At 48.2% G+C, this 18,387-nt stretch overlaps 2 protein-coding genes across 4 annotated transcripts in view; one reads left to right on the top strand and one right to left on the bottom strand.

The window, feature by feature from the left end:
- Positions 1–1,990: 1,990 nt before the first annotated feature.
- Positions 1,991–5,045, bottom strand: LOC308616255 (uncharacterized protein). The gene is made up of 4 exons (XM_081232505.1): positions 4,663–5,045; positions 4,176–4,224; positions 3,657–3,733; positions 1,991–2,212 (listed from the first exon to the last, which is right to left on the bottom strand). The coding sequence occupies exons 1-4, from the start codon at positions 4,671–4,673 to the stop codon at positions 2,020–2,022; spliced, it is 330 nt and encodes a 109-aa protein (XP_081088631.1). The 5' UTR covers positions 4,674–5,045; the 3' UTR covers positions 1,991–2,019.
- A 204-nt stretch (positions 5,046–5,249) lies between these two features.
- The window catches only part of ZNF496 (zinc finger protein 496), a 41,325-nt gene continuing 28,187 nt past the window's right edge, over positions 5,250–18,387 (top strand). For 2 of the 3 annotated variants that reach the window (XM_081232502.1, XM_081232504.1), the window contains exons 1-6: positions 5,250–5,497; positions 5,615–5,840; positions 7,268–7,384; positions 7,733–8,159; positions 8,584–8,767; positions 15,078–15,154. In XM_081232502.1, coding sequence (XP_081088628.1) covers positions 7,770–8,159; positions 8,584–8,767; positions 15,078–15,154 — 651 coding nt within the window. In that variant the 5' untranslated portion in view covers positions 5,250–5,497; positions 5,615–5,840; positions 7,268–7,384; positions 7,733–7,769. The remainder of the gene's footprint in view (positions 5,498–5,614; positions 5,841–7,267; positions 7,385–7,732; positions 8,160–8,583; positions 8,768–15,077; positions 15,155–18,387) is intronic. The other variant, XM_081232503.1, reaches the window with a different exon arrangement.

Consider the following 18,387-nt stretch of genomic DNA (forward strand, 5'->3'; position numbering starts at 1 on the left):
ACAACAGAGCTTCTCAAACTGCAAAGAGCTTGGACGTCCCTGGCGGTCCAGTAGTTAAGATTCCCCGCTTCCACTGCAGAGGGCGTAGGTTTGATTCCTGGTCGGGGAACTAAGATCCCACATGCTATGAGGCGTGGCAAAAAACCCCAAAACTTCAAAGAGCTAGAGAGTCCCCTTGTATCTGGCTAACCATGCAGGCTGTGTTTGGGGCCTGAGGGTTCTATTTCTAATGAGCTCCCAGGTAAGGCAGATGTGGCTGGTCCAGGAACCAGACGGCGAGGTGGCACATCTTATACACCTGTTATTTGTCATTGGTCCACAAGCATATTCTGTGGAATGATGACCTCCTCCCCAGGGGAAGATGTAATTGCTGCCCTCCCATATGTAGATACTAGGTTTTAGGAAAGCTACACATGGTACTTCATGGTGCACAGTTGACTTTCCACGTTTGGTATAATTTATGGTTTCCTTTCCTACAGCCCATTCACTTTCCACTCTGCAAGGTGAGCGTGTCATGTCTTCTCCTTCCTGCCCTCACACCTCTACCATCTCCTGCTCCTCCCTGTTAGCCAAGGGCCCTATGGATCAGTCAGGGTTCTCCAGGAAAACAAAACCAATAGGATGTGTGTGTGTGTGTGTGTGTGTGTGAACCTCAGTCTTTACCCTTAAAGACTGATTGGTTGAGGCCCACCAACATTATGGAGGATAATCTGCTTTACTTAAAAGTCTACTGATTTATTTATTTTTAAATTTATTTATTTATTTATTTATTTTTGGCTGCGTTGGGTCTTCGTTGCTGCGTTCGGGCTTTCTCTAGTTGCAGCGAGTGGAGGCTACTCTTCGTTACGGTGCACGGGCTTCTCATTGCGGTGGCTTCTCTTGTTGCGGAGCACAGGCTCTAGACGCGTGGGCTTCAGTAGTTGTGGCTCACGGGCTCAGTAGTTGTGGCTCATGGGTTCTAGAGCTCAGGCTCAGTAGTTGTGGCGCACGAGCTTAGCTGCTCTGCAGCAGGTGGGATCTTCCCAGGCCAGGGCTCGAACCCACGTCACCTGCATTGGCAGGCGGATTCTTAACCACTGCACCACAAGGGATGCCCCAGAGTCTACTAATTTAAATGTTAATCTCATCTAAAAAATATCTTCACAGCAAATCTAGACTAGTGTTTATCAAATACCTGGGCACACTGACCTTGCCAAGTTGATACATAAAATAAATCATCACACCGTGTTTCTTATTTTGCCAAAGTGTCTGAGTATTCAGAAGTCCACTACGGACTTCCACTCACCTGCTCCCCGTCAGCCTCAGGGCCCAGAGGTCACTTTGCCTTCTCCTCTCCCTTCACTGCTCCCCTTGGCTCCTGCCCAGCCCCTCCTTCTTTTAAGCCACACACTGTAATTCTCCCATCCTTAAGATGGGACCCATGCTCCCTTGGCCACTGCCACTTTTTCTTGCCCAATTGTCTCCACTCCCTCACCTCCTTTCTCTCTCCAAACTACTCCATCCCAGCAGCTCTACCACCTCTGCTCTGCTCAGGGGCCCTCTATACCAAATACTAGGGTCAGTATTCTTATCGGTGTTTTTCCTCATCTAATTTGTTCTTCCAGCAGCACTTATCTTCACAGACTATCCCTCTTTCTTGAAACACATTTGCCTGCCTGGGATTCCAAGGCTTGGCACTGCCCAGATTTCTCTCCAGCTCATGGTGGCTGCACCTTCTCCTTCCCCTTTCCCCGCTTCCCCCTTTCTTCTTCTCCTCCTCCTCTGGATCTCCCTCCTCTCTTCCTAGTCTCCAAAGCTGGTGTGGCAGATCCACCCTCTCCAAGGCAGCTTCTCAACCTGCACTCGTCCATCCCAGGGTCTCAATTCCTGGTCCATGCTGTGACAACAGATTTCCACCTTCCGCCTTGGCTTTCTCCCTGGACAGTCATAACTATTTGTCTTTTGAGCATTTCAGACCCAGCAAGTCCAAAACTCATCTTTGTCTCCTAAACCCTTCCCAGAAACCTGCTTTGCAGTCTCCTAGGCAGACCCTCCAATCACCCAATTGGGGCCAAAACTACAGCCGTTTCTCACTCCTTTGACACCCAGCAGCACACCATGGGGGAAATCACCACTGTTCACCAGCTGATTCTGGAATGGACCGTGTCCTGCCTGCATTTCTGTGGCTGCTTCCAACATGGCCTCTGCCTCCTCCATCCAGCTCCAATCTGTTCTGCACAGTGATCACGTAAAATCAAAGTCCCATCAGGCCATGCCTTCACTTGAAACCCTCTAAGTGTAAAATCCACATTCACTCCATTCCAGCCTCCCATTTCTCCAAGGCGGGGGGACAAGCCTCCTGCTTTATGGCCTTTGCATATGCTGTTCCCTCTGCTGGAATGTTCTTTCTACACACCTCTGTTCAGTTTGCCCTCCACCTGCTCTCTCCTCAAATGTTACCTTTTCATGAAGGTCCTACCTGACTGCCCCAGCAGGATCCTTCTTAGCCTGTTTTATTTTTTTCATGCCAACTACCATCTGATTCCCCTTCCAGCTTCTAAAAGCCAGGATCTTCTGTCCACTATGGTCTCCCCAAGGTTAAAACAAATGGTGGCACACAGCAAGCCTTTCATAAGGCAACATAATATAAACCAAATGAAATGTATACATTAAGTGTGAGATGGCTCGATGGTCCTTGAGCAGCATTGACATTCAGGGTTCTCTTTCTGTTGCTCCACTAGTGGTATCTGTCACAATCCCATCTCGTGTCAAGGAAAACTCCTTCCCATGGCCTCCAGTTGCCTGCCCACCTCCACCCTGAGCTGACACCCTACTGCACTTGCTCACTGGCTGCCTCACTGTGCTTCCACAACTTTAGGGCCTTTGCTCTCATGGTGGCTTCTACCTGGGACCCTGATCTCACCCAGGCTTGGGCTTGATCAACTCCCTCATCTCAGATGTCACAATCACAACGGAATCTGCCCTGACCTCTTCTTTAATACTGTGACTGTCACCAGCTCATCCCCAGCACCCCTGTTACCTGATGCTGCTCCACTTTCTTTTTCCTCTGCAGCATGGATCAGACATAGCAGATCATGTTATTGATTTTGCTAACTGCCCACCCTGCCCCTCTCACCCATCCCCTCAGCCAATTGTGTTCACAGATGCACCCTGAGAACCTGGAATGGAGCCTAGCATAATGAATGCCTAGTAGGTACTCAGTACACATTTGGTAAACGATCGAATGGTCCCGCGCATTTAACGAGGTAGACAGCATCATCCTTTTTCTGGATGAGGAAACTGAGGCGCAGAAAGGTTAAGTATACCTGAGATCACCTGGTTAGGAATTGATGAGGCAGGTTTTAACCCAGGTGCTCTGACTCATAACCCCTGTGCTAAGCGAAATGCAGAATAAACACAAAGCTTCAAAGAGATAACAGTGTACAGGGAGGTGTCAGGTCAGGGGAAGGAACTGGACAGGGCAGGGAGGATTGATCTGATGCTGTGTGCTAGGAATTTCTGGGCTCTGCATTTTATCTGCTTTAGAACTGCAGTGGGCAGAACTGTGAGCACAAATTACCAACACTCAACAGGTAGTTCCCTGCCCAGTCACAGGGCTGGGAACCCAGGCAGAGGATCTGGACTTTTAGAGCAGGCTGCGCTATTTGCCAAAGTACCTTAGTCGGACCTGCCTTGGCGAATCCTTGGTTCTTCCCCAGCTTCTCCTCCAGGCCATGGTGCCTGGCTGGTATTCCTGAGAAGGGGGTGCACATGAATCCTGTTAACGCTGAGTCAAATCTGAAGGGGGTGGTTCCCACTTGTATCTGTAGGTTCCAGGTAAGAACTCTGGGTGGCCCTGCCTGCATCTGGCTGTATTTGGGGGAACAATCACTTTACATAAAAATGAGCTTTACTCCTTTGCTTCGATCCATCTCCTGCAAAAGTCACAGAATCCAAGCATACGGCAAATAGTGGCTCCCAGTAACTCCCCTACTCAGGAATGATTATTCATAATTGAGAGGAAGAAACAAAAGGCTCCCAAGTCCAAGGAATAAGGAAAGCAACTCTGCTAAGAAATCCCGTTCCTCAGTGCATCCACCTCTTTCCCACCTGCTCAACCAGGCCACTTTCTTTCAGGGAACTGGTATTGTCCTACTTGATCTGAGAAAAATCATTTATCTGCAATAGTGTATCACCTCTAGTAGACGTAGACATTTCTTTGCCTTCTTCCGTGGGGGAGTCCAACTTCAGTGCCAGGCAGATGAAGAAAGAGAAGGGTTGGTGGGCATCAGGCCTGCTCAGGGACCCGGTACATGCTTGCTCCCAAACCCAAGAACCTGGAAGATTAAGGATGACCCCAGGAAGACCCCTCTGAGCCTTTGAGCTATGTTCAGCATAGGGCAGTGGCAAGGAGCCCTATCCGGAGGTCCAGAGGCCCTAATTCTTCTTGCCCCTCACGAGCCCTCGACTTCAAGTCAAAGTCCCTTAACCTGTCCCTCGGCCTCAGTGTGAACAGCTAGGCACACCCTACACTTAAGGGAGCAATAAGCACTCCGACCACCCACTGGGGGCCAGGATTGACCAAAGTCCCTCTGCGCACTCCCCAGAGTTGTCCTGATGATCAGAAGGGATGTGTTAGGGCCGCTGTGAAAGTCCGCAAACCCCCCAAAAGCCGGAGCTTACACCTTGGGCATCCGAGACGAATCGGGGAGGTGAGTCTTACTTTCTCCAGTCCTCCTCGTCTCTTCAGCGGCCGCGGGCCGGACCTAGAGGAGGGGTTTTGGCTGGAAGGGGGGTTGGACCTGACAGGGCGCGGGGTGCGGGGTGGTCACACCGGGATTCTGAAATGTAGCGGCCCACTGTGCGCGGCAGCCTTCTTCCTCCGCTCCCCCTCCCAATTCCAGCATTCAGCCTCGGCTCCAGGATCGTCCCTTCCGGGCGTCCCCAAGCCCGTGTGGGAGTCCGAAGGGGCAGAACAGCGAAGAGAGGAGCCCCCAGGCCAACCTTCCCACACCAGCGGCCGTCCACGGAAGGGCGCACCCGCGCGAGCCCTCCTGCTGACCGTGTTCTCTGCCCCTCCCGCTCTGCCACCCGCCTCCAGGCGCGGTCCCAGCTGAGCCTTCGACGCCCCGGCCTCCCGCCCCGCCTCGACGCGCGGCCCCCGCGCGAGCCCGCCGGGAGGCAGGGCAGAGGCGGTGTGGTTGATCCACAAAGCCCCCGGCCAAGCTCCTAGGCCGGGGCGCGAGCGGAGCTGAGCGGGGCGTGGCAGGGCGGGGCGCGCCGGCCGGGCCGGGCCGGGCCGGGCCGGGGGTGTCGGATGTCACCCCCAGCGCACACCTCGGCCGGGGGGCGGAGGAGCGAACCACTGAGATGCGAAGACCTCCCCGGTCCTAGAGCGGAGCAGGAAGTGTCCCAGGGGAGGGAGCCGGAGGGCTTCGGCCTTTCCTTTCCTCCGCGTCCGGCGGGCTCCGGAGGCGGTCAGGCCTGCACGGCCCGCCAACTGGGACGCGGCGCGGCGGTGAGTGCGGCCCAGGCGGCTCAGGCTTCTGTGGCCCGCGCGCCCTGCCTCGCTTCCAGGAGCCGTGCGGTGGGTCTCCGGGGAGGGGGATTAGACAACACAAATGTTGTTTTTCAGGCGCCTCCATTTGCTACCATTTCTTCCCTCCTAAGCGGAGCCGTGGTTTTCTGGATGAGCAGGAGACGGGGGCTCGGCTAGCCAGGGACGGAGTGGTCTCTGCAGAGAACCCGCCTCAGGAAGCACACCCGGGGGACCGGGCTGGAAGGATGAGGAGCTGCTGCCGAAGACTTCCGCCGCAGGAGGGATTTGAGTTAGACGCAGGGAAGGAGTTCCAGGCTGTGAGGTGAGGATCCGGGAACTGGGTAAAGTGGAGGTGGTTGTGTGTATGTGTAGGGAGGGAAAGGGAGAGAGGGAAAAGGGAGAGAGATCTGGAGCGAGGAAAGGCTTGCCCTTTTTCCTGGCATAAAATGCCCATCCCCTCCTCTTTCTGCTGATCCAGTTCTGTTCCTCAGCCTAGAGCTTCTTTAAGCATGCCCCGCCCCCCTGTGGGATCCTCTTGGGACCAACGTTAATTCATTCATCACACATCATTTCCGAGACTCCTATGTGCCAGGTGCTAGGGTGACAGGAACACTGCTGTCTGGTTAGGGATGATGGGCAGAGCCTAGAGCCAGATGCCCGAGAGCTGGTATCTGAGTACGGACTGAGGGTGGGGCACAGGTTGGGTGCAGACCTGAGGAACCTAGAGGCCCTGCAGGTGTGTGATGGCTGAGTTCATGGAACGTGGCAAGTGAGTAAGGCTGAGATTGGGTGTCAGATGCAGGAGCAGACACTGGAGGAAATCCGGAGGCGGGGCAAGCTGTAGTGTGTCCAGCCAGATACCCTCAGAGTACTTTTATGCCAGTCTGTATTTGTTTTTATGTTGGAAAGCAAAGGGGTATGGAGCTTTGGGGTTTTCTGATTGCCATTCAGTGGCTTTGTTGATCTTCTGTGAAGAACACTTGTCTTCCTGTGAAATGGGAATGAGGCCTGCGTTTTGCATGGAACCCTTGGGGGTGGGGGCACTGAGCTGTTAAGATTAAGGTGCTAGCATGCTGGGGAGCCTCATAAACCTGGTGAGGAGGGCAAGTGACCATGTCCAAGGATCTCAGAGGCCTTATGGTGGTGGGGGGGGGACTGTGTGCGACCCCATGTGCCATTCATTTTCCCTGGGTCCCATAGTTTTGAGTAGTGGCCGCTACTCTCTGATGTCGCTCTGTATGTGTTCACTGGGGACGTGCAAGGGCCCCTGAGCCCCACCCTGCAGATGTGGAGGCTGTGCCATGAGTGCCCAACCTCTGTTCTGCCTGAGAAAGGTCTGTGAGGTGTGTGTGGTTTTCTTCATTGTGGTTTGAAGAGAAGAGAAGGCAAGATGGGTGGAGGCCAGGTGGAAGGTCCAGACATCGTTAAATATATGCTAAAGTTTACTATTCAGACTTTAGTGAGTTGGGTCGAGGTTCATCTGAAAGCACTGATGTTTTTAAATACATAATGTTATTTTTCTGTAAGAAACTCAGGACGTGGCTGCCTCTTTTGACTTTCTCCATCTCTTGTCTGGGGATCTTCTAGGCTGTCTGCTTTATTCCCTGCTTCCCAGTGCATATTCCACTGAGCAAGGCTGATTCTCAGTCTGTGTCTAGCACTGATCGTCAGCCCTAGCCACCAGCAGGATGAATTTCCTGGATCAGCTTTGAAGACTTTTCCTGTGCATGTCTGTCTTTGTCCTTCTAGCTCATTTTGTAAAGGTCTCAAGGGCAAGGACGGTGCCTTTGGCTCTGAAGCCTCAAGATAGCGGCCTTCTCAGCTCATCCATTTCAGGTCCTTTCCAGGAGGACCTGGACACCGAAGGTACCACAGAGCGTTAATTACATCTCTCTCCTGCATGCGGCCCGGTTGGTCTCCTGGGATGCTTGGAACGCCAGTGTCACGTTGAAATGCCACTGATTTTCTCCTGGACTCCCCGCCTTGTTTGTCCAGTCACCCAGTTAGGGGAATCACAAAATGATGCTTTTGGGAATGGGGTCATTCCTTCTCTCCCTTTGTGTAAGGATCATCCACACTGACACTTCTCACATGTCCCAGGGCTTCTCCCAAGGGCTGGTCTCTGTGGGCTCTTTCACTTTTCCCATCACCACCCCCAAAAAACTACTGCAGGAGACCAGAACATTGAAGCCAGTGATTTCTGTTTGGAAATAGGGTCGTCTTCTGCTGCTGACCCCCATCAAATCCCATCATGCCCACAGCCCTGTGCCCCCGAGTCTTGGCTCCGAAGGAAAGTGAGGAGCCCAGGAAAATGAGGAGCCCGCCGGGAGAGAACCCTAGCCCCCAGGGTGAGCTTCCCAGCCCCGAGTCCTCCCGCCGCCTCTTCCGACGTTTCTGCTACCAGGAGGCGGCGGGCCCCCGGGAAGCCCTGCACCGCCTCTGGGACCTGTGCCGGGGCTGGCTGCGGCCCGAAAGGCACACCAAGGAGCAAATTCTGGAGCTGCTGGTGCTGGAGCAGTTTCTGGCCATCCTGCCCCGGGAGATCCAGGGCTGGGTGCGGGCCCAGGAACCTGAGAGTGGCGATCAGGCTGTGGCTGCTGTGGAGGCACTGGAACGAGAGCCGGGGAGACCCTGGCAATGGGTGAGCAGAGGGAGCCGGGCTGGGCTGGCTGGGAGGATGGGAAAGGAGAGGGAGAGAGTGGGGCTGGGCAGCAGATGTGGAAAGGGGGGCCACCTTGTGCTTTGATGGTTTGGTGGGGTCACGCATCCCCTGGCCAGGGATGAGGAATTCCATCTAGAGCTGTGTGCCTCGGTTATGCCCACATTGAAGTTTGGTTTCCTAAAAAAGCAGATTCCATTCCCTAAAGGCCCTAATTGGTGGCATGGTTATGTTACCCCCCCCCTTTATAGCCCTGTACAAGCCTGAGACTGAGCTTCTAGTGGTAGAGTCAACAGTCAGCAGGCCCAGGGAGGGAGGGGTTTGCCAGTCCCTGGCACAGTTGCTGGTCCTCATCTGGCCAGGGACCTCTCCACCGAGCTCTGAAAAGCCCTCTCTGGGATTGCAGCTCAAGCACTGTGAAGACCCCGTGGTGATTGACGATGGGGACAGCCCTCCAGACCAGGAGCAGGAGCGGCTGCCAGCAGAACCCCAGAGTGACCTTGCAAAGAGCCAGGACGCCCAGCCCATGGCCCTGGCTCAGGGCCCCGGGCTTCCAAGCAGACTCTCGGGCCAGCTCAGCGGGGACCCAGGTAGGAAGCCCAAGGGAGTGGGGAAGGGGTGTTTGTACCTAGTCCTGTGCACTTGGAAGTAGCTCTTGACATTTTTAGTTCTCTCCTTCCCCCTAAGTATCCTGGAACCATTTTCAGCATCTGGTCCTTCCCTAGAGCAATTCAATCAGAATCTCATGAGAGTATCCTCTTCATGGGTGCCAGGTCTGCCCAGAGGGACCTCTACTATGGGTAGGTGTTTTTGAGGCTGCATCATCTTGTCTCTTTGAGGACGCACCTCTGGGCTTTGTTGGTCTGGGGACAGCTGGGCACCGTCGCTGTCCCAGTAGGGCCTGTGTGGGGAGCTGAGCATGGCCATGTCCTCTTGTCTCTCTGAACCTCTCTTTCCCCAGCCAAACAACTTCTGCTCTCAGGATTGTTATAATATTGCAAAGAAATATAAAAATGCTTCCTAGGGGATAGGGTGATATCTTCAGGACTTGGAGCATGGATGTTGGCTAGACGTGTCTGAATATCTGTACAAAATGCACTAATGGCCACAGTCAGGTGGCTTTGGCAGCAGATACACTTGGCTTTGAATCCTCCAGGTATGACCCGGGGCATGCTTCTAAACTCTGCAAACCTCAGTTTCCTGGTCTGTCCAGTGGAGATAATCTCAATAAAGTGAGTCACATGAAATTTTGGTTTCCCAGTACATATAAAATTTGTATTTACACTTTAGTCTATTAAGTGTCCAATAGCATTATGTCTAAAAGATCAATGTACATACGTTAATTGAAAATATTTTATTGCTGAGCCTTCAGCACAATGAAATCTTTTTGCTGGTGAAGGGTCTTGCCTCCATGCTGATGGCTGCTGACTGATCAGGATGGTGGTTGCTGAAGGTTGGGGTGACTGGCAATTTCTTAAAATAAGACCACAATGAAGTTTGCCTCATCGATTGAATCGTTCCTTTCACGAACAATTTCTCTGTAGCATGTAATGCTGTTTTATAGCATTTTACCCACAGAACTTCTTTCCTTTTAAAATTGGAGTCAGTCCTCTCAAACTCTGCCATTGCTTTATCAACTAAGTTCATATAATATTCTAAATCCTTTATTGTCATTTCAGTAGTCTTCACAGCATCTTCACCAGGAGTAGATTCCATCTCAAGAAACCACTTTCTTTACTCGTCCATAAGAAGCAACTCCTCATCCATTCAAGTTTTATCATGAGATTGTCGCAATTCAGTCACATCTTCAAGCTCCACTTCCAATTCTGGTTCTCTTTGCTGTTTCCACCACACCTGCAGTTTCTTCCTCCACTCAAGTCTTGAACCTCTCAAAGTTATCCATGAGGATGGGTATCACCTTCTTTCAGATTTCTGTTAATGTTGATATTTTGATCTCTTCCCATGAATGTTCTTTTTTTTTTCTTTTTTTTCTGGCTGTGCCACGCAGCTTGTGGGATCTTAGTTCCCCAACCAGAGATTGAACCTGGGCCCCGGCAGTGAAAGCACCGAGTCCTAACCAGTGGACTGCCAGGGAATTCCCGTGAATGTTCTTACTGGCATCTAGAACGGTGAATCCTTTCCAGGAGATTTTCAGTTAACTTTGTCCAGATCCATCAGAAGAATCACTGTGTATGGCAGCTATTGCCATGTGAAATGTATTTCTTAAATGATAAGACTTGAAACGTGAAACTACTCTTTGACCTGTGGGCTTCAGAATGGATGTTAGGTTAGCAGGCATGAAAACAATGTTAATCTCGTACATCTCATCAGGGAGCTCTTGGGTGACTAGTCAAAAAGCAGTACTATTTTGAAAGGAATCTTTTTTTCTGAGCAGTAGATCTCAACAGTGGGCTTAAAATATTCAGTAAACCATGTTGTAACCAGATGTGCTGTCATCTAGGCTTTGTTCCATTTATAGAGCACAGACAGAGTAGATTTAGCATAATTCTTAAGGGAAGTTTTAGGAGTTTTGGAATTGTAAATGAGCACTGGTTTCAACTTAAAGTCACCAAATGCATTAGCACCTAACAAGAGAGTCAGCCTGACCTTGGAAGCTTTGAAGACAGGCATTGCCTTCTCTCTAGCTCTGATAGTCCTATAGGTGGCATCTTCTTCCAATATAAGGCTATTGTGTCTAAACTGAAAGTCTGTTGTGCAGTGTAGCCACCTTCATTTAGTGATCTTAGCTAAATCTTCTGGATGACTGGCTGCTTTACCTTGGACTTTTATGTTATGGAGACCGGCTTTTCCCCTTAAACCTCGTGAACCAACCTCTGCTAGCTTCAAACTTTTCTTTTTCAGCTTCCTCACCTCTCTCAACCTTAATAGATTGAAGAGAACTAGGGCTTTGTTATGGATTAGGTTTTCGCTTAAGGGAATGTTGTGGCTGGTTTGATCTCTCCAGACCACTAAAACTTTCACCATGTCAGCAAGAAGACTGTTTTCGCTTTCTTGTGTGTTCATTCGAGTAGCACTTTTAATTTCTTTCAATAACTTTTTGTTTGCATTTGCAGCTTGGCTGTTTGGTGCAAGAGGCCTAGCTTTCAGCCTATCTCAGCTTTTGACATGCCTTCCTCACTAAGTTTAATTATTTCTTCTTTTGATTTAAAGTGAGAGGTATGCGGCTCTTCCTTTCATGTGAACACTTAGAGGCTATTGTAGGGTTATTAATTGGCCTAATTTCAGTATTGTTGTGTCTCACAGAATAGAGAGGCCCGAGGAGAGGGAGAGAAGTGTGGGAGCCATTGGAACACACACAACATTTATCAGTTAAGTTTGTTGTCTTATATGGGCATGGTTTACGGCACCCCAAAACAATTACAATAGTAACATTAAAGATCACTGATCACAGATCACCGTAACGAATACAATAATGGAAAAGTTTGAAATATTATAAGAATTACCAAAATGTGACACAGAAACATGAAGTGAGCAAATTCTGTTGGGAAAATGGTGCCAGTAGGCTTGTTTGATGCAAGGTTGCCGCAAACCTTCAGTCTTTTTAAAAAGTAATATCTGCAGAGTGCAATAAAATGAGGTATGCCTGGATACCCATAAAATACTGAACAGGGGGCCTGAGCTGTCCATGATTTTTTTTTTTTATTTTTTTATTTTTTTTTTGCTGCATCATGCAGCATGCGGGATCTTAGTTCCCTGACCAGGGATCAAACTCGTACCCCCTGCAGTGGAATCATGGAGTCCTAACCACTGGACAACAAGGGAGTTCCTGCCCATGATTTCTAGTTGAATTAATTAATCATCATGGAAAGAAGTGGTGCTCTCAGCTTGAAGGAAGTGACCTGTAGGGTGTGAGGGTTAGTTTGGGCAGACTTGTGCTACAGTTGTGCTACAGTTATAGATGGAAAAAGAAAGAATGAGGAGAGCAGGAATGCGTTATTATGATTCACAGAAGTTGTCCTTGTCATTGTAATAAGGTTTTCAGTTTTTAAAAGTTACATATTACATTTCTTTATGTGTGAAACTATACTGATTTCTGTACAAATCAAATTAACTCTCCAGCCTCTCCTTGGTTAAAAGTCAAGACATGTGCTAGTTTGTTTGGGCTGCCATAATAAAGTCCCACAGACTGGGCAGCTTAAACAACAAATTTATTGTCTCCCGGTTCTGAAAGCTGGAAGTCCTAGATCAAGTTTCTCCTAAGACCTGATTCTCCTTGGCTTCTAGGCAGCCATCTTCTCCCTGTTTCCTCACGTGGTCTTCCCTCTGTGTGTCTGTGTCCTAATCTCCTCTTATTATAAGAGCATCAGGCATATTGGATTAGGGCTCACCCCAATTACCTCATTGTAACTTAATTATCTCTTGAAAAGCCCTATGTCCAAATCTAGTCCCATTCTGAGGTACTGGGGGTTGGGACTTCAACATATGAATTTCGCAGGGATGCAATTCAGCCCATAACCACAGGCATGAGAAACAACCATTTGCCCAAATAAACAACGCATTTGCAAGCAGCCTGGGTTATGCAGGTTGATGATGGCCATGACAGGACCCTCAGGAGGAGGAGGTGCTTCAGGAACTGTAGCAGCCTACTCACTTCCTGGTGAAGTTCTGAGATAATCCAGCTACCATGGATGGGCTTTGGGTCAAAAGGGTCAGTGCTTCCATTTCCTTGAGCAATAATGAATGGACAAAGTAGGCATGATGAGAGTTAGCTATTAAGGACACCTTAAACATTCAGGTGATTTATCATTGTGAAGCACTTCCAGTAAAAGCCATATAGTTCCTAATCTTGAAGCGTTTCCCCAAAATATAGATTTTGTTTAGAGGCTGAAAGCTGTCCATAGTAATCTTTTTTTTTTTTTTTTTTTTGCGGTACGCGGGCCTCTCACTGTTGTGGCCTCTCCCGTTGCGGAGCACAGGCTCCGGAAGCGCAGGCCCAGCGGCCATGGCTCACAGGCCCAGCCGCTCCGCGGCATGTGGGATCCTCCCGGACCGCGGCACGAACCCGTGTCCCCTGCATCGGCAGGCGGACTCTCAACCACTGCGGCACCAGGGAAGCCACAAAGTAATCTTTAAAGCGTCGATGTGCTCATTTATCTTGGTGAAAGATAGGGTAGGGCTGTGTTTTACACCCCAGAAGGTGGTAGGTATGAGAGCAGAATTAAAACATGCCTTCCTCAAATCCATGCCCACCTAGCCTGAGCTTCTGGCAGCAGAGTGATGAGGCTGCCTTCCGTGGGGAATTCTCCTCACACACCCCCCACCCAAATGTCACTGCTGGTCTGAGCTGGCTCCTGTCTCAGGCTGTTGTTCCCAATAGCCACACCTGCCCCTGCTGTTTGCCAAAAGCTTTATGTCCCAGGTGTGAAAGGTGAGGAACTCTGGCTTCTGATGTTAGCTTTGACACTGATTTCACACTATGAGCTGCAGTTAACCTCCCAGATTTTCTCCAAACTGAGAGATGATAGTGCAGCTTATTCTGTGAAAGGAGTACCTTTTGAAACACAGCTCACTCTGACATGGCTGCACCGTGGGCCAGGTGTGTGGCTCACTTCTTGCAGAAGCCTGGGCATGTGCTGGTCAGGGGAGAGAAATCATACGAGAATGTAGCAGAGGCCCTTGATAAGGGAGAGTGAGATGATCCCAGTACTACAATGTGTACACTTTTTTTTTTTTTTTTTTTTTTGCGGTATGTGGGCCTCTCACTGTTGTGGCCTCTCCCGTTGCAGAGCACAGGCTCCGGACGCGCAGGCTCAGCGGCCATGGCTCACGGGCCCAGCCACTCCGCGGCATGTGGGATCTTCCCAGACCGGGGCACGAACCCGTGTCCCCTGCATCGGCAGGCAGACTCTCAACCACTGCGCCACCAGGGAAGCCCTTTTTTTTTTTTTTTTTTTGCGGTACACGGGCCTCTCACTGTTGTGGCCTCTCCCATTGCGGAGCACAGGATCCGGACGCGCAGGCTCAGCGGCCATGGTTCATGGGCCCAGCCGCTCCGCGGCATGTGGGATCTTCCCGGACCGGGGCACGAACCCATGTCCCCTGCATCGGCAGGCAGACTCCCAACCACTGCGCCACCAGGGAAGCCCTACAATGTGTACACATTTTGAGTGATGGTGGTTGGGCACTGTGGGAAGTGCTCTTCCAGGAGCATCTGTTAGAGATAATAGTCTTTCTTAAAGAGCTTTGCAATTTATAAACTTATAAATGTATAAATTTATATGACACTGGAGTCCCACAGTAATCTTAATTGCTAACAGCTCTTACCCCTTTTACTCCATGGAGCTTTAACCTTCTTTTCCCTTGTATTGTGGATGATACAGCTGAGGTCCCTGGACCTGCAGGGAGTCACATAGCTAGTTGGTGGCAGAGCCAACTGGAACCCAGGCACTCCCTGTTACTGCCCCCACTGACATGTCTGAAAGCAAAATGACAGAAATCCTTATTTTGCGAGTGCTTTTTTTTTTTTTTTTTACTTAAATTATTTATTTATTTATTGGCTATGTTAGGTCTTTGTTGTTGCGTGCAGTCTTTCTCTAGTTGCAGCGAGCGGGGGCTACTCTTCATTGTGATTTGCGGTGGCTTCTCTTGTTGCGGAGCACAGGCTCTAGGTGCACGGGCTTCAGTAGTTGTGGCTTGTCGGTTCTAGAGTGCAGGCTCAGTAGTTGCGGTACATGGGTTTAGTTGCCCCGCGGCATGTGGGATCTTCCTGGACCAGGGATCAAACCCGTGTCCCCTGCATTGGCAGGCGGATTCTAAACCACTGCACCACCAGGGAAGTCCCACAGGTGCTTTTTGTGTGCATCATCTGGTAATCCTCTTTCTACAGGTGAAAAAAGAGACCCAGGATTTTATGAGCTATCCATTTCTGATCTCTTTCAGTCCTGCAAGACACCTCCCTTCTTCAGGAAGCGAGTTTGAGGGACGCACAGCAGGTGACTGCCCTCCAGCTGCCCCCGGTGAGTGATTTCTTCAAGGGTCTTTGAGAACCCCATATTTGCCTCTTTCTAAGCCGCATGGCAGCTTTTCCAGGATCTCAGCCAGCTTGCTGTCTGCCCCACAGGTTGTTCAGCCCTAGCAGAGAAAAACTAATACAGGAAGGGCATGAGTTTGTAAAATGCTCTTCTGCATCCCTCCTGCCTGTGTAGTCCTGGCTGTTCACCATGCTGGCTTGTTTGTCATCTTCGGGAGCCTTTGTGCAGACAAGGATGGTGGAAAACAAATGCCCTGGAGTCCTCGTCTGTTGTCCTCTCGGCATCTTAGAGTTCCTTTCCTGTGAAAAAAGAGAGACCTCTTCACTCTTTTACTTCATAGGGTATTTTTTTTAATTTAATAATAATCACTGTAGTAGCTATTTCAGAAATATTAGGAAATGGAGGAAAAAAGCACAGATTATTTCAGCACCGTCACACAACCATGCAGTGAGTTGTTAGGGAATCTCCTCTGCATTTTCCCCTTCCATGTTCCCTCACGAGGCTTACTTTTTACTTTCTCAGTTGTCCTCACAGGATAGGGGCTGGTGTTGGTCTGGCAGGTGCTCTCACCCACCTCTTTTCAGCCCAGTTTCTGCCTTCGGCCTTGGCTTCCCACCATACCCCTTCATTTTTATTTCTAACGCTTTCCATTGGCTGGCATAAAATCTAGTTACTGTACCACAGAGTCATCTCGTCCCACAAGAATGGGCTGTGTGAAGGTATGGACTTTGTTTTGTTTCTGGTTCCCTGGCAGCTGGAAGACTGAAGGACAGTAGATGCACAGGAAACACATCTCAAGTTTGCTGTCCGCACAGTGCATTCGATAAGACTTTAAACTTGGGGAGTAGAGAGGGCTCAGGATAGGAAGGAATTAACCAGGGTACATGGGATGGGGTGTCTCTATTCCCTCAGCGCTGTACTCATGGGCCCTAGTGCTCAGCACACCTGTTTCAGCATCTACTATGTACTGTGATAGTTGTTGAACACAAATGACCCAAAGGAGATGAAACTCATGTTTCTTATTAAAACTTGATACCTTTGACCAGTATGACACACAAGGAGATACTGTGAATTTAATATCTAATGAGCTTCGGTTTTCATCTTGTGAAAGGAAAATGCAGATTTTGATAAACAATGCTGTTTTATCACTCTATTGAGGATAGTTTCTGCCTAGTGCACTAGAAATCACCATTGTGAAGGTCTTTTTTTTTTTTTTTTAGTTTTTAAAAAAAAATTCATTTGTGGTAGAATGTGTATAACATAAAATTTAGTATCTTAACCATTTCTAATGTACAGTAGTGTTTTTAAGTGTTCAGTAATGTTAAACATATTCACATTGTTGTGTAGCCAATCTCCAGTATTTTTTCATTTTGCCAAGTTGAAATTCCTCACAAATTAAGTAATTAATTCCCCTCCATTCCCTCATACCCCCAGCCCCTTGAAACCACCATTCTACTTTTTCTATGATTTGACTACGCTAGACAGCTCATATAAGTGGAATCCCACAGTATTTGTCTTTTTCTGACTGACTTATTTCATTTAGCGTAATGTCCTCAAGGTTCATCCATGACGTAACGTGTCAGAATCTCCTTCCTTTTTAAGGCCGAGTAATCCATGGTATGTATGTAACGCATTTTGTTTATCTGTTCATTCATTGATGGACACACCTTTTATTATAAATAATGCTGCTATGATCATGGCTGCACATAAAGTTTATATATTTTTTATTTTTTTACACAATTGTAGATTCACATGTAGTTGTAAGAAATAACAAGAGATCCCTTGTACTTTTACACTAAATGGTAACATCTTGTAAAAATATAATACAGTATCACAACTAGCATATTGACATTGATACATATAGAATACAGATCATTTGCTTCACTGGAGGATCCTTCATGTTGCCTTTTATAGCCAAGCCCACTTCTCTTTTATCCCATGCTCTCATCCTTCTCTGACAACCACTAATCTGTTTTACATCTCTGTAATGTTGTCATTTCAAAAAAATTACATAAATGGGTTTATACAATATGTAACATTTGGGAATTGACTGTCAGCTAATTCTGTGGAGCTTCAGCCAGGGTTTTACACGTATCAGTAGTCCTTTCCTTTTTTAGTGCCAAGTAGAATTCCTTGGTTTGGATATACCACAGTTTGTTTAACCCGTTACCCGTTGAAGGACGTCTAGGTTGTTTCCAGTTTGGGGCCATTTTGCATAAAGCTGCTGTAAACATTTGTGTACAGGTTTTGTGTGAACATCGGTCTTCATTTCTTTGGGGTAAATGCTCAGGCATTCAGTTGTTGGGTTGAATGGCAAGTGCATATTTAGTTTTTCAGGGAACTACTACATCCTTTTCCAGAGTGACTGTACCATTTTGCATTCCTATGAACAATGTATGACTGATCTACATTTTTCACATCCTCCCACCATTTGTTGTCACTTTTTTTATTTTAGCCATTCTGATAAGTGATATCTCATTATGGTTTAAATTTGCATTTCCCTAGTGACTAATAATGTTGTACATCTTTTCATGTGCTTATCTGCCATGTGAATATCCTCTTATGTGAAGTGTTTCTTCATGACTTTTGCCTGTGTTCTAATTGGACCATTTACTTTTTCACTGTTGTTTCAAGAGCTCAGTATATATTCTAGATACTTGTCCTTTGTTGGATATGTGTTTTGCAAATATATCCTCTCACTCTGGAACTTGTCTTTCCATCCCTTTAACAGAGTTTTTAGCAGAGCAAAAGTGTTAAATTTGGATTAAGTCCAGATTGTGAGTTTTTCCTTTTAAGGATCATGCTTTTGGTGTAAAGTCTAAGAACTCTTTGCTTAGTTTTAGATCCCAAAGATTTTCTCCTGTTTTTTCCTAAAAGTTATATACTTACGTACGCATTTTATGTTTAAGTCCATGATACATTTAATCCATGATCTGTAATCCATTTACATTTAAATCCATGATCTCTAAGTTTTGTATAAGGTGTGAGACTTAGGTCAAGGTTCATGTTTTTTTGCCGGTGGACGTCCAGTTGCTCCGGCACCATTTGTTGAATACGTTTTCTTTCCCCCACTGAATTGCTTTTAATCCTTTATCAAAAATCCATTGAGCATATTTGTGTGGGTCTTTTCCCAGGTTCTCTGTTCTTTTCCGTTAATCTATTTGTCTCTCTCTCTACTAATAGTACATAATTTTGATTACTGTACCTATATACTAAGT

The sequence above is a fragment of the Mesoplodon bidens genome (genome assembly GCF_964165515.1).
Source record: "Mesoplodon bidens genome assembly, chromosome: 4".
Taxonomy (NCBI): domain Eukaryota; kingdom Metazoa; phylum Chordata; class Mammalia; order Artiodactyla; family Ziphiidae; genus Mesoplodon; species Mesoplodon bidens.

Excerpts from the sequence above, each read along its gene's own strand:
- LOC308616255 (XM_081232505.1), bottom strand. Across the intron at positions 3,734-4,175 it reads AATGTCTACGTCTACTAGAG|GAATACCAGCCAGGCACCAT; the intron begins GTGATACACTAT and ends CCCCCTTCTCAG. Across the intron at positions 2,213-3,656 it reads CCAAGGCAGGTCCGACTAAG|AACAGATTGGAGCTGGATGG; the intron begins GTACTTTGGCAA and ends ATCACTGTGCAG.